We start from the raw sequence: 16,407 nt of genomic DNA on the forward strand, positions 1-16,407 counted from the left end.
GATGGGCAAGAGCGCCCTGTACCCTATTTTTAACAGTCTGTGACCTTTCAGGGACTGATGTAATGTCTAAAAGTCCCAAACATACCAGGTCTTATAACAGAAGTAAAATTATATGGACACCCCTCCAAACGATTGGGTTCAGGTATTTCCAGTAAAGGTTGCCATTAATGCTACAGCATACAAAGACTTGTGGGGGATTATGCATTTCCAACCTTGTAACAGTGGTTGGGAAGAAGACCCTTTGTCCGCTCCATGACTATGCTCCTGTACACAAATCCAGTTCCATAAAGAGAATGTTTGTGGAGTTTAGTATGATGAAATTTGAATGATCTGCACAGACCGCTAACCTCAACCCTACCAATACCTTCATGATAAACCAAAACACCAGATGCAAGCCAGGTCTTCTTGTCCAACATCAGTACCTTTTCCCAGAATGGGCACAAGATCCTGCAGAACATTCCAAAAGCTTATGAAAAAAATCTACCTCGAAGGCCAACTCCATATAATAACCAGCAAACCACAGATCTTCAATCATTGTCCAAAGCTTTTATTACAACAGAAAGATCACAAAGGACCAAGTATAACATTTTAGAGCAGCGAAGGACCCATTCGTCAGATGTGATGACATGCTTGACGATGAGGTCCTGCATGGCTCCAAAATGTTGCACTTGGTCCTTTGTGATCATTCTGCAAAAAAAAAAAGGCATTGGGCAACATTTGACAATCCGTGGTGTGCTGGCAAATATAGGAATTGATCTGCGAGTTTCCAGCTGGTAGTTGCAGCAGCACCTGCTTCAGAAGAGCCCATTTCCAGTAATGTGTGTAATGGGAATACTGGACAACTCCATATTAATTCCCATGGTTTCAGATTGAGCATTAGACCCGGTTCACACTGGAGCGACTCAGCCGCCTGACAAGTTGCGTCCCATTGTCGTCAATAGAACCGCTCTAATAGGAGCGACGCAAGTCGCTCCGGCTTAGAAAAAGGTTCTCGTACGACTTCGGGGGCGATTTGCATTGACTTCTATACAGAAGTCATTTTGCAAGTCGCCTTAGAAGTAGTCGCCAAGTCGTCCCTGAAGTCATGCCGCCCCAGTGTGAACCGGCTCTAAAACCTTGCGTTTGCTGGTTAGGCCTTTGCAAATACTTGACTATAGTGCAGGACACCAATACCAAAATGGAGCATAAACGGATCAGTTAACGGTCGAGGCAGAAGATAATCAGCACACCATGGATCTTATATGTAGGTCCAAAGCTTTATTCTGTAATCACATTGTTACAGCAAGAGCAACATTTTGAAGCCTCACACAAACCCTTCATCAGGCATATGACAGTTAACGGATGTCAGTTTTATCTCCTCTGACATAGTTACTAGGTCAGCTCTCATCAATGTTGGGGGTGTTCCCACTACTACTGTTACAGCTTCCATAATAGAGGAGAAACGTGTCAATAGTGAGGTTTCCTTTGGAATGGCCGTTGCAGAACTGGCAAAGCAAGTTTAAAGACCACTCCAGCAGCATTCTTGTAATAAAAGGTGCCATGGTGTGTTGACTCTTCAGCATCTGACAGACACAGATATTACTCTCCCCTCATGGCATGTGCACAATCTTGAAGGAAGATGTGGCTTCTTAACCATTTCTCTACTTTGGGTGTTTTTCAGATTTGGTGTTTACAAGACTAAAACAGTTTTTTTTTGCTAGAAAATTACTTAAAACCCACAAACATTATATATTTATTTTTTTCTAATACCCTAGAGAATAAAATGGCGATCATTGCAATACTTTTTGTCACACCATATTTGCGCAGCGGTCCAACAAGCGCATTTTTTTGGAAAAAAATCACTTTTTTGAATTAAAAAAAATAAGACAGCAATAAATTTGGCCCAATTTTTTTTATATATTGTGAAAGATAATGTTACTCCGAGTAAAATGGTACCCAACATGTCACGCTTACAAATTGCGCCCGCTCGTGGCATGGCGTCAAACTTTTAGCCTTAAAAATCTCGATGGGCGACGTTTAAAAAATTGTATAGGTTGCATTTTTTGAGTTACAGAGTAGGCCCAGGGCTATAATTATTGCTTTCGCTCTAACGATCGCGCGATACCTGACTTGTGTCGTTTGAACACCGTTTTCATATGCGGGCGCTACTCACGTATGCGTTCGCTTCTGCGCACGAGCTCGTCGGGACGGGGCGCTTTAAAATTTATTTATTTTTTCTTAATTTTTTTTATTATTTTTTACACTGGAAAAAAATAAAAATAAAAAAAAAAAGATCACTTTTATTCCTATTACAAGGAATGTAAACATCCCTTGTAATAGAAAAAAGCATGACAGGTCCTCTTAAATATGAGATCTGGGGTCAAAAAGACCTCAGATCTTATATTTAGACTAAAATGCAAAAAAAAAAAAAAAAAAAAATTGGAAAATGTAATTTTTTCAAATGACAAAAAAAAAAAAAGTTTCTTTAAGAGACTGGGCGGGACTGACGTTTTGACGTCACTTCCACCCAGCTCCCGACCAGTCGCGATCTCCTCCGCCGATCTCCCGCCACCGATAACGGCGATCTCGCGGCGAATCCTCCGCGGAGACCGCCGTTATCGTTACCAGAACCGCTGACCGTAAAGATAGATACCTCGGTTGTGGGAGCAGCTGCTGCCGTTACCGAGATATGTATCTTTAAAGTTAGGCCGTATATAGTCGTACAGCGGTCTGGAAGTGGTTAAAAGGTCATAGGCTCACCTGTCCTGCATCTCAACAGTGCAATGTTTGGCGCAGAAGCAACCAAAAAGGCATGGACAGGGCGAAGTGGGGGGTGTATGTCTATCCAATGACTTTCAGCCTACATTTAGCTGTCACTTGTGCACCCCATCGGCAGCCAGCGTTCTGAATACGACAATTTGTTTCAGTATCTTGTCATTTCTGTAGAAGCGTTTGTTTGTGACTACATCATTTTACTTACAGTTTTGGTTTTACCACCTACCCAATCACCATTTACAGCAACCCTAAAACTCATTTGGCTGGATATCAGCTCTCACCAAGCTACAGGCAGTCCCCGACTTAAACGCAAAAAGGACTGTAGTTTGTTCGTAAGTCGGAACACTGCAACTTCTGCCTGTGCAGGGATGTGGCATGTTCCAGGCTCTTATGGCCATGAAGTACTGCAGCGTGAACTGTGGCAAGATAGCTGCTCGGAGGTATCGTGGAGCACAAGCAGCCGGCATTGAGGCCTGTTTGTAAGTCGGCGACTGCCTGTATTTTGTGTTCTGAGAAGAATTCAGATGCAGATTGTGAAATTAGACTCTAGGTACAGCCTACACATAGACCATTTTTCTCTGAAAGAATGTGATAACCCTTGAAACCAGACATTGTAAAATTACTGGAGTAGGTTAGACAATGGTAGCACTTGACTATCTGGTAAAAGGCGATAACAAATGACATACATTGATATACAACGCCTACGCTAGTAATAAACAGAGCACATTATCAAGTTTCTGTTTTTCTTGGAATCCAATTTAAAAAAAAGGTTCAACAATAAGAATGTAAAAGGTTAAGCAATTTGACAAATTAGGGAACATTTTACCCTCTGGTTTTGCAATATATTGAGGGAAAAAAAAAATATATATATATAATTTTTTATATATTTATTTTCAGAACTGTGGAAATGAAAATCTATGGGCAAAAATCTAAGGCTAGCCATATATTTCACACAGGGCTGAATGAGAACTCAGATTCCACCATTCACGCCAACAGACTGGATGAAGGAGTCTTCTCTACGCTATTCCGACAGCTGCTACTCATACAGCTATAAGAATATATAAACAGTGATCACCTCCGACAAGGTACAGACACTTTGGCCAACAATTTTCAGGTTAGAAAATTAGGGACTGCAAACAGCCATGCGTCTCAAATTTTGGCTAAATTAGTAAGAATCAGATGAAATTTGAGCAATGCATGTCAAGCATATAAAGGGAGACAGGTGTGCAGAGAAGACCAGTCATCCGTTATTCATATAGTGCAGTGGTTCTCAACCCTGTCCTCAAGTATCCACGACAGGCCATGAACCTGTGCAAGATAATGGAAAACCTGCAGAGTCAATTGCTTGGTATTTTGGACAGCTATTCTAAAGCCTCGTACACACGATCGGCTTTCCATCAGACAAATCCATGTATTTTTGTCCAAAGGGCGTTGGCCGTGAACTTGTTCTGCATACAGACGGCAGAACTTTCATCCAACATTCACAAAACTACGTGGTTTTTCAAGTAAAGGAAAAGAAAATGTTGCGCTATTAATATAGGTTAAGCTAAAACTATAGGTTAAGCTAAAACAAACAATTGATGACAAAGAACAAAATTAATGAAAATAAAATTGCAAAGACCCAAAGTTTAGAAGGGAATGAACCACATAACTAGCAGTAAAGTCTTTGTATCAATCAAAAATGATTGTAAGCAAGTTCTTCAATGTAGAAAATAAATTCATATGTTGAAATCATATGTGGTGACCAACACCACTAAATAAAGGATGGAGGCTTACCGGATGGCAAGCAATGGAGAGCTTGCGGCTGCAAACCCCAGCCAGGGCCTTTTGATGATCCTCGCAGGGAGATGACAGGGGATGGATGTTGAGGCCTCCCGGACACAGAACCACAGGATTGCAGCGTATCACACACAAAAAAGACTTAATGGTGAAGTACAGCAGGACCAGCACATAAATTTATTCGTGACTCAAGGGACCACCACCACCGAAACACCCTATGGATAGGAGGCTTACCAGAACAAAAAGCAGTGTGAGCATGTGGCTAAACCCCTAGCCAGGGCCTTTGTATTCCCAAGCGGTGGCGATATATCTTAAGGGTCCTCCGGTATGTTATGGTCAGTGGATGCATAGGAAAAATAATAATGCCCACATGGTGAAGTATGTTGACTCAAAAGATTTAATAAAAAAATATAAACACTTACAGAATAAAAGCAGAAATGGATAAGAAGCCGGCCGGCTCTCATAAACGCCCGTCCACACGGAACGAAAAACGTCTTGCGTCAGCACGCTACCTTCCCAAAAGACGTTTTTCGTTCCGTGTGGACGGGCGTTTATGAGAGCCGGCCGGCTTCTTATCCATTTCTGCTTTTATTCTGTAAGTGTTTATATTTTTTTATTAAATCTTTTGAGTCAACATACTTCACCATGTGGGCATTATTATTTTTCCTATGCATCCACTGACCATAACATACCGGAGGACCCTTAAGATATATCGCCACCGCTTGGGAATACAAAGGCCCTGGCTAGGGGTTTAGCCACATGCTCACACTGCTTTTTGTTCTGGTAAGCCTCCTATCCATAGGGTGTTTCGGTGGTGGTGGTCCCTTGAGTCACGAATAAATTGATGTGCTGGTCCTGCTGTACTTCACCATTAAGTCTTTTTTGTGTGTGATACGCTGCAATCCTGTGGTTCTGTGTCCGGGAGGCCTCAACATCCATCCCCTGTCATCTCCCTGCGAGGATCATCAAAAGGCCCTGGCTGGGGTTTGCAGCCGCAAGCTCTCCATTGCTTGCCATCCGGTAAGCCTCCATCCTTTATTTAGTGGTGTTGGTCACCACATATGATTTCAACATATGAATTTATTTTCTACATTGAAGAACTTGCTTACAATCATTTTTGATTGATACAAAGACTTTACTGCTAGTTATGTGGTTCATTCCCTTCTAAACTTTGGGTCTTTGCAATTTTATTTTCATTAATTTTGTTCTTTGTCATCAATTGTTTGTTTTAGCTTAACCTATATTAATAGCGCAACATTTTCTTTTCCTTTACTTGCATTTGTGTTTGTATGACACTGTCGTGTTGCAGCTGAGCTAGTTATTTTTCTAGGGTTTAAGCGCGGTATTTTTTCTCTTTTACGTGGTTTTTCAGCCCTTTACCACCACCACTCCTTGGGCAACTTATGCTAATGTTTTATGGTTAGCATTAGTTCGGAGCATGCACGTTTGTACTTTGGATTTGAGTCTGGACTTGTGTACACACCATCAGATAATACGACGGAAAATTTGTTTTCGGACAATTTGAGAGCATGCAATCCAACATTTGTTGTCAGAAATGACAATTGTCTGCTGGACCAAACAGACTGTTGGATTATCTGACAAAACCCTTCCATCTCAGGGAGCCCAATTTGTATAACGCTTCCAAGACCCCAGTTAATCCGACAAAGGTAAAAAAGGCAAGGAACAAACTGCACTGGAGCAGCAGTTTGAGGGCCCAATGGCATCCTAGCATGTGCCTTCTGGGCTTGTCAAAGGTTACATATTTTTGCACAGAATTGTGTTTCCAAGGTGTAGACAGTATAGCCAGACTAAGGGCCCAAGCACTAATGTGAATGGGACTGATGTTAACCGAAGTACACAAGTACTCTGGAAGAGGGGGGGCCCGAGGATTCTGACGTGATGAGGGACCCCATTTCAGACTGCAGTGCCCTAAGACTTTACTTTTAAAAGCGTGCCAGGAAATAAAAAATTAAGTTTGGCAACACTGACCTAGACCGCAACCAGCACCATGTACTATTTACGCCAACAGAAGTCCATTATTTGTGAAATACAAGTATAGCAATTTGTATTATGGCAATTTAATTGGCTTTTCTTTACATAATTCAGGAACCCACTCACTGTAATAAATGCAAGGATACAAATATAACCAAAATAGGATTTTATTCAACATAAACGAAAAAAAGAAACCTCTTAGCACCACATATGGTTTCAAAAGATTAACAACTGGTACTCCTTGACTGCAAGTCAAGAAACAGAACCAATTAACTTTACAGGTTAATATAACCCGAGTTTAGAAAAAAAAAAAAAAAAAAAAAAAAGGACGGACGTACAACTGAGAGGGGGAGCTGGGATTTCAAGGAAAGATTTTTTAACATGAAACAAGATACAAGCCTAAGAACCTCATGGGAATTGTGATTGAAAATGTTAGCTTTGTATTTGTACATCAAGTGAGAGGGTCTTCCAGAACATCTGTCACCTAAAAAAAGGAGCCATTGGAAGCATTTTTTTCAGCAAATGTAGCTTGCCAATCCACTAGAATTATTTGATGTGGAATTTTCCATAGGTAGGTATGTATGCATGCATGTATGTATGTATATGAAACAAAAAAAAATGATGATAGCATATAAATTATAACATCGGTTTTAGACAAATACAATTTCAGGGACTATTCAATAGATTCTTTAACGTGCAGAGCAAACAAAGCAAAACTAGGCTCCAAAGATTCCCAAAGTCTGAAGTTGAAGGGGGGGGGGGGGGGTGTAAGAACAAAAACATTTGAATAAGTGAGAAAACCTCCATCTCTGCCATTCTGTAGGGTCTGTGGTCACAAACATAAAATTTACAATGGTAAGATGTATTTGTATACCAGCTAGATGGCACATCTGTACATTTCTTACAGAACAGCTATACATATTTACACATATACATTTTACTTACAGGTGCAGAGTTATCACTTATAGTCTCAACTCCCTTGGTGCCATTGGATGGTTTTCATCTGGGCACCAAAGGAGTTGAAAGAGGTGTACCTTTAAATTTTCAACAAAAGTTAAACTTTTTGCGAAAATATATTAATTTATTTGTAGAAAAAAAAATAAAGGCTTTAAACATTGACAAGATGGCATTCGTCAAGAATATTTTCTATAAAAAATAAATTCTTCCTTCTCTGTCGAAGGAATAGCCCAAGCTTGCATTGCATCCGACTCTGGCAAATGGTTGGTGGCAGACAGCAATAAATCTCTCCTTTTTGTGCTGTCTCATAGAAGCCATGAGCGGAGACTGTTGGTAATTGTCAGTATGCGTTAAACAACAACAATTCAGACATGAGTTCACCGGATCATGTATGCCAGGCTTGCTCCAAGACCTGCTACTCCTGCAAAGGCCATCAAAACAGTCCTCAGTCCACTTTCATAGTCCTCAACATGGAAGAACTCCACACAACCCTCCTGTAAAAGGGAGAAAATTGTTAAGTCTCTTGTGAATTCTGCAACAGCTCATCCAAATAGTAAAATGAGAGTAACATTTATAGACATGCCAAGTGATAAAAGGTTTGTTTTGCTACCCTTGTCTTGAGTGGCACTAGGAGCCCTTTAACAGTGGAGCATATTGCAGGCACTATAGCGCGTGCAATACGCCCTTAAAAATCTGTCCCCATTCACTCCAGTGTAAAAGCCTAGGACTGTTAAAAAAAAAAAGTCCTGCTAGCCGCATCTTTGGAGTGGTGCATTTACCGCTGCCCATTGAAATCAATGGGACAGCGCGGCTATACCGCCGGCAATGCGCTGCTTTAACCCTCTTGGCTGCTAGTGGTTGGTAATTTGCCTCAAATCCACCCATAGCATCGGCGGTAAAAACAGCAGCGTTTTACCGCCGACGCTATGGTCGGCACAGTGTGAAAGGGCTCTAAAAAGGAGAACTTTGCTAAATGCAAAACTACACCACTATGCTATAAACTACTATACTAGCGATAGCCATATTATTCATAGTAGCAATGGGTGAAACTCATTAGCATTGGGCTGTATTGCCATCCGTGTCCAATTAGGGATTGGTCTGCATTTCCAGTAGACAAAACAAAGTGAGGGAAATCTTGAGATTTGACATCTATTTTCTCCACCACTTTTGTTGGCCAGAAAAGCCAGGCCGATATGCCTAGTTATTCCAAGCCTGAGTCTTAAAGCTATGAAGCTACAGGTTAGGAAACCATCATTGGAAGGAGAGGTCACCGGTGCAACCTCTTTACACAGACATCAGATCCTTCAGGTTGAAAGATTCTGAAGGCTGTGGAATAAGTACTATTAATGCTCTGGGGGTGGGGGACGAGGGGCACTCAAAATGCCATCTTTTAAATGCATCCTAAAAGGTCTGCCACACAACTCCAAGAGGTGCCATCTTTCCATGGTCTGTATCCTGGAAGTTCCCATTCTCCAAAGATCCAACACGAGTTAAGCAATAGCACAAATGCTTACCCAACCATTGTGTTGTACAATCCATTCTTTCTTTTCGGTCATAAGATAATCTGCAAAGTTGTCTGCAAGTTGGCGAATGCAGTGCTCCAACTTCATGCTCTTCAGATGTTTGGCCACAAAAGCACCGAAGCTTATCAAGGTAACAACCCGACCCCAGTTCGTAATCCCATCGTTAAAGACCATAGAAGGAACTTCGGAGAGTTTTTGAATGTCGTTTTCATCTTGTATAGACAACCTTTGCAACATTCCTGGGAAAGAGAAAAAAAAGACTACTAAATATCCAAGAAAATATCTGGAAAACACATTTCCAGTGATGGCTGCAACAAAGCCAGGCACAACACATGATCAGAATTTTTTCAGCCTTTTTAAAGTTAATCTGTCTGTGAGTGTCAAACGTCCACCACCTAGAACCAAAGCCATTTCAAGATGCCAACTTTAGGAAATAATGGCCGATTGGAGGAATGCTGAAGACATCAAGAAACCCGTCATCATAGACAGCTCCCAGTTCACATGGACACTTGGTCACCCTGCAAGGTCCTTTCCTTTATACTCAGTCATTGACCTGGAACAAGTATTTGCATGTCAGATGTTTTGATGCTTCCACTGGCTGCATTCTTGCTCCAGGTCAATGATTGCCCGATTAGTGTGAGGGGGAAAAAAAAAAAAAAAAAAAACCTTGTTCCTTCAAAATGTGTTCTCTAAAATGTATATCCTCAAAAAAAGGTTCCCCTTTAAAAAGCTTAGCAATACTACAGCTGATCCGCATAGCAACTACGGTAGGTTCCCCATTGCTCTTCAAAGATGAAATTTGATTGGCTGCTGCAGACAGCAATTTCATTTTAGCTTCAGTTACCATAAATCAGCCCACAGCTGTTCCTATTCTTTACCAATACAGCAACTTCTGCAATGACGAAAAGCAGAAGCGGCCCTGGAGCAACAGTAGCGTATTGCGCACATCAGCTCAGTTCACAAAGTGCAATAAGAATCAAATACAGACTCCCAAAGCAACACATTTTGGCCAATGTATTACCTCCATAAGATGGTGTGGTGCTTTAATAAAAAATAAGGCCACCGTCAAAGAAAATGGCATCAGTACTGCACAGAAATGTGGGAGGACAGATGCATGGATAACAAATAGAAACCAATTCACTAAGATGCAGGACTGCCTATATGCTAGTTACTGGCCTTTGCAACAATTCTGATCAAACTGTTCTATCCACAAACATGAAACTCAAAGTGTTGAACATTTTGCACACAATGGACATTACCTAAAAGCCTCCATTTCTTGGATATTTGTATTTTTTTTTTACTATAGTTTTTATGTCAACCTCCAACTGGTTCTATAGTGCAGTGATCATTAACCCCGTCCTCAGGGCCCACTAACAGGCCAGGTTTGCAAGATAACTGAAATACATCCCAGGTGATATCAGTTGCTGCTCAGTGAGGATCTCCCCCCAATATAATACATAAACCTGGCCTTTTAGTGGGCCCTGAGGACAGGGTTGAGGACCACTGCTATAGTACACACCAATAAACAACTTAAAGAGCGCCTCTTCCCAACAGACAACTTAGAGAAGCTCACAATTCCTGAGAGGCTGCAATGAAATGGCTTCCTTAACTAGGGTGCCTATGGGGTTCACGGACCAGACAGCAATGGTGAATTGATCCATCTACACTGGTCACTAAGAAGAGGGCACATCTACATTGGCCACCAATATTAAGAAAAGCGCTGGCCAAATTCCAAAAGCCATGTAGCCAATGCTCCTTAAAAATTACAGCTTGTGCCCAACTTAAAGCGGGGTTCCATCCAAAAGTGGAACTTCCACTCATCTTATTCCTCCCCACTCCGGTGCCACAATTGGCACCTTTTGGGGGGGATACCCGTCTGACAGGTATCCTTTGCCACTTCTGGGAGTCCCTGCCGCGTAGCTTTGATGTCACCGCGGGTCTCCCTCCTCCACGTGACACTGGTCCAGTAGGAGAGAGGAGCGGGCCTCGCGCATGCGCAGTAGGGTTCCCGGCCTGAAGCTGAAAGGCTACACTTCCAGGTTCCTGCACCTGCAGTGGCAGTGGAGCACCCAACAGCCAATGAAAACACCAGCTGCTGACATTGCTGGACTCCAGGACAGGAAAGTGTCCATTAAAAGCCAGCAGCTGCAGTATGTGTAGCTGCTGGATTTTATTTATTTCATTGCCAGAACACCACTTTATGGTTCTCAAGTCATGTCTATGGAGCTGGCTGATAAACCTGGGTAATAAAATTGTTGAATTGGTCACAAATCAAAACCAGGAGTAAACAAAAATATCCAGAGTGGAGTCCACAGAATAGGTTTCAGTTGCTGCTGGTTACTGGCCTTTACAAAATGCAAGGAAAACAGATGGACCTGGCAACTCAATGTTTTACCAAACCTCAGTGCCACAAAACATACATAAGCAGATGGAGGAAGTGTTGAAGATTAAAAGAAAAAAAAAATGTTTTTTTTTTTAGTTCATTGCTCAACGTTGCAAAACAGGATGCTTGAACACACAACCTAAACACCAAACTAGGTTTCATTTTCCTCTCTCTGCCTTTGCTAGAGTTGTCTGGAAAAACACCAGATTATCAATGGAAACCAGGGGAGGGGGGGGGGAACCCTGTGCTGGAATAATGCATTATTCAAAAGGGGACGGTCGTAAATTATAGAGGAATTTAAACAGGATGCAGCTTGCAGACCAGCAGGGGGGTTACTGCAGTTTAAATTCTCTGGTCTAGGCAACATGCCTCAAAAAGCACCGAGAATAAAAAGATTGGACCGGGAGGCCAAAATAGATAAAAATAAAGCTTTAGAACACCAGGGCATACTGTACTCTGGAAATTTCCAGTGAACCAGGAACTGCTCTTATCTGATATGACTGCAACAATAAAAAAATAAAAAAACGCCTACACAGTCGAAAGTAAGAATGCAACCAGAAGGGGGCAAAGAGCTGCCAAACAGGCATTTATGGGCAAAGCTGGGCACATTTTTTGACCTGTCAAAACAGCCATGACCACCTCAGTCCATCCAAATGGTCAGATTACAGGATGGAGGCGGCAACCTGACATGGGAAAATCTGTGCAGCTCGATACCACAAAATACTCAATCACAAAAGGTAATCCAGCACAATACAGGCAGACTCTATAAGGAAGGTGGATATGAGATCTATATGAATAATTGCTAATCCGGCAAAACTGGCTCCTCAACTTGTGAGCAAAACGAACAAACATTGGCCACATATCCAGCAGGAAGAAGAAGATCGGTATGTGAGGTGGAGTCTCAGCATTGCTGTGTTCTTGCTGTACACCACGTATACACTCAGGCATACACAGAGCTGGAGGATCGGAGACGGGGAGCATGCTCAGTGCGCACGCTCCATCAGGCCCACCACATGCAAATATACACCGAGAAAAGCACAAAGAGCGCCATGCAAATCCGACATCGGCTCCACCGCAAAATAAACGTACAACATGAACAGCCGGCAACACCGGGCTGCATTTCTGCACACATATGTATTCTAAACCCCCCCCCCCCCATCTGTATTCTACCCACAAAATTGACTGTGCTTTATACATGCACATAGCTAGGGAAAAAAAAAGTGTATTACTACTTTATGCTTGATGGAAAGAAAATTTTCAGACACCAAAAAAAAAAAAAATATTTTTAATTTAGAGAGCCCCTTTAATTAAAAAAATAATAAATAAAATACTGCAGGCATATATTATACAAGACACAATCACAACTAGACACCTTCAGAAAACAATAGTATAATATAATAAAGAATAAAATATATAATAAATAAAAAAGAATTATATATATATATATATATATATATATATATATATATATATATATATATATTTTTTTTTATTCTTACTTTTACACTATTTTATAAATACTACTTTTTTATGTCTAGTTGTGCAGTTTCTCCCCCTCTTTCCTGCAAAAAAAAAAAAAAATGCCTTGTATAATATATATCTGCTGTATGTATTTATTTGTTTAATTAAAGGGGAGCTCTAAATAAAAAAAGGCAGTGTGTTCCCCTTTCTTCAGACAACCATAAAAATATGAATTTTCTCCTGAAAAGTTAAATATTTTAGGACAATTTTTTAATGGATGTATGAAAATCCATCCAGAAAATCCATTAAAAATGGATCCAATTAAACAAGCCCCCCCCCTTTTTTTTTTTTTTTTTTTACAAAAAATGTGAAATTTGTCTACTTTTAGGTTATACAGAGAGATTTTTATTTTTGCTTTTAAAATTTTAGACATTGCACAAAAAAAGGGTTAATATTTTAGGATATTCATGTCTAAAATTGATTTTTATTTTAGATTAATATCCCTACATTAAAAGCTTTATCTAGACTCTAGAGAGACCAGTGGTGGTCCCTCTATGGAGGTCTCTAATTCCTGGTAGGTGGCCCCTCTCTCTATGCAAGTCAATGGTATACAGAAGGCAAGTCCAGGTAGGCAGCTTCTCCCTCTATGGAGGTCTCTCTGTCAGTGGCCTCTCCCCTTCTATGGAGGTCCAAGCCCTGGTAAGTGGCCTCTCCCCCCTCTATGGAGGTCTCTCTCAGTAAGTGGCCTCTCCCCCTCTATGGAGGTCTCTCTCAGTAAGTGGCCTCTCCCCCTCTATGGAGGTCTCTCTCAGTAAGTGGCCTCTCCCCCTCTATGGAGGTCTCTCTCAGTAAGTGGCCTCTCCCCTTCTATGGAGGTCTCTCTCAGTAAGTGGCCTCTCCCCCTCTATGGAGGTCCAAGCCCTTGGTAAGTGGCCTCTCCCCATCCATGGAGGTCTCCAAGTCCCAGTAGGTGTCCCTCTCTCTGTAGATCAATGGTTGACTCTCTATAGAGAGAGGAAAGTACCAGTAGATGGTCCCTCTCGCTGTAGATCAATGGCGGTCTCTATATAGAAGGCAATTCCCGGTAGGTGGTCCCCTGTCTCTCTCTCCCCCTCTCTATGGTGGTCTCAGTATGGCGGACTCACCTTGGAAGGCCACCTTGTGTTTGTCGATGATCTCCCCGCTGACTCTGCGGAGGGTGGTCCGGGCCTTGGTATTGCTCTCGGCCCCTTTGCTCCCCCCGGCCTCCTCCCTGAAGAGGGTGTAGAGGAGTTGTCGGGTCTCCATGGTGAGGGTGTCCGGGGGCCCCTCGGTGGGGGTGAGTGGGGGTGAGGTGGAGCCCCGGGAATCAGACTGAACTTCCATATCCTCGTCCTCATCCAGCTCGCCCTGGGAGTTAGGGAGGGAGCCGTCGCCGTTGTAGTCTATGGGCCTCCAGGTGTCCTTGACTAAGGAGACCACCGGGGTGTCCTTGGTAGGGAGAACCCCCCCTCCTCCCCCGTACAGGAGGTGACACTGGATCATTCCGCCATTTCTAAACCGAGCCGGGTTCATCATCTTCTATGGTGAATTGTACGGTCACTGCGCGTCGAATTCCCTTGCCTTTCGGTATCACGGCCTGAATGAACGCCCAACCTCTTGAAGAGAAGACTTTCTAGGTGCGACGTCACTGACGTAAACGTGCGCGTACACTCCTATGCTCCGCCCGCGGAATAATCTTGTACAATCCCAGTGTCCACCCACTTCCGCCCTTACCTAATATAGGATTTCCTCTCAGACGTGTTGTCATGGCGGCCTGCAGGTTTTCCCATAGAATTCTGTGATGTCCAGTTCTGAGGAAAACCTGTTAGTGACATCATGAGAAATACATAGTGAAAGCACAGACAATGTCACCATACGTCACCATAAACAAATAAAGAACTGTTAGGGAGTCTCCTCACACGCTTCTAATTATTGGGGCTCATTCACATCGCCTGGTGCGTTGCCCAACCGCGTTGAGGAGTGAAAAATGGAACATGTGGCATTTAGCCCCCATATAGGATTTCCTCTCAGACGTGCTGTCATGGCGGCCTGCAGGTTTTCCGATAGAATTCGGTGATGTCCAGTTCTGAGGAAAACCTGTCAGTGACATCATGAGAAATACATAGTGAAAGCACACACAATGTCACCATAGGTCACCATAAACAAATAAAGAACTGTTGTTAGGGAGTCTCCTCACACGCTTCTAATTATTGGGGCTCATTCACACCGCCTGGTGCGTTGCCCAACCGCATTGACGAGTGAAAAATGGAACATGTGGCATTTAGCCCCCATATAGGATTTCCTCTCAGACGTGCTGTCATGGCGGCCTGCAGGTTTTCCCATAGAATTCGGTGATGTCCAGTTCTGAGGAAAACCTGTCAGTGACATCATGAGAAATACATAGTGAAAGCACAGACAATGTCACCACACGTCACCATAAACAAATAAAGAACTGTTGTTAGGGAGTCCCCTCAGTTGTTTCTAATTATTGGGGCTCATTCACATCGCCCAACCCCGTTGACGAGTGAAAAATGGAACATGTGGTATTTAGCCCTCATTCACCCTCCAGTGTGACCGTTTTCAGATGACTTGAAGATTTTCTTTGCACTTTTATTTTAGATCTCATTCATGTATGAGGTGAATGAGCCCAAAAATCCCCCCCCCCCCCCAATTGCTACATTCATTAGGCGTACATATGGCCCAACCGCAACGGGACGTACACCCCACTGCCGCTTTCGGTGGGTTATCACCCGCCAAACGCGACCCATTCAAGTGAACGGGGTTGCTGTGCAATGACGTGGTTGTAGCACACAAGTGTGGCATTTAAGGGGTTAAAGCAGTCGGGGAGGAAGTGATTAACACCTCTTCATTGCATGCCAAATACTCTATGAAGAGTGATTAGAATCTGGATTGCTCTTCAGAGACCAAAGCTGGTGTGAACGAGTCCTTATGCATAAATAAACAAACCAAAATTTCCCAGTCAGCGCAAGTCCCACAAACACTTCTTAGATAGGTACCAGTCTCTGTTTGATAGTTCTCTTGGTCTAGGTGTTGCAGCTCCTTTGTGAATCCACTGGGTGGTGGACTGAAATCTGTAACCCAGATTATGATGAACAAGCTGCCACGCTCACCAAAAACTTTAAGCAATTCCAAGAACCTTTACAACCCCAGTGATGTCCATTAGAAGACATCTACGACCCCAACGATGCCCATTACTAGAACTTCTAAGTCTCCAGTGGTGCACATTACAGGAACCTCTATGACGCCAGCGATGCCCATTACAAGAACCTCTATGAACCCAGTGATGGCAATCTCAAGAACCTATTATGCCGCGTACACACAATCGGAATTTCCGATGGAAAAAGTCAAATGGACTTTTTCCATCGAATATTCTGATCGTGTATAGCCCCATCAGAGTTTTTTCATCGGAAATTCCGATGAATTCCATCGGAGTTTAGCTATAGAATATGTTCTATTTTTCTCAGATTAAATTCCGTCGGAATTCCGATGTGATTTGGCTGGGCAAAAGCCTGATCG

The 16,407-nt window shown here is 42.5% G+C and overlaps 1 protein-coding gene across 1 annotated transcript; it reads right to left on the reverse strand.

Moving 5' to 3' along the window:
- Nucleotides 1-6,839: 6,839 nt before the first annotated feature.
- On the reverse strand, nt 6,840-14,518 carry MCL1 (MCL1 apoptosis regulator, BCL2 family member). Its single transcript, XM_040333369.1, has 3 exons — nt 13,995-14,518; nt 8,997-9,244; nt 6,840-7,976 (listed from the first exon to the last, which is right to left on the reverse strand). Exons 1-3 carry the CDS (start codon nt 14,404-14,406, stop codon nt 7,860-7,862), a joined length of 777 nt encoding a protein of 258 aa, XP_040189303.1. The 5' UTR covers nt 14,407-14,518; the 3' UTR covers nt 6,840-7,859.
- Between the last annotated feature and the right edge of the window lie 1,889 nt (nt 14,519-16,407).

Source organism: Rana temporaria, chromosome 13 (genome assembly GCF_905171775.1).
Source record: "Rana temporaria chromosome 13, aRanTem1.1, whole genome shotgun sequence".
Lineage (NCBI taxonomy): Eukaryota > Metazoa > Chordata > Amphibia > Anura > Ranidae > Rana > Rana temporaria.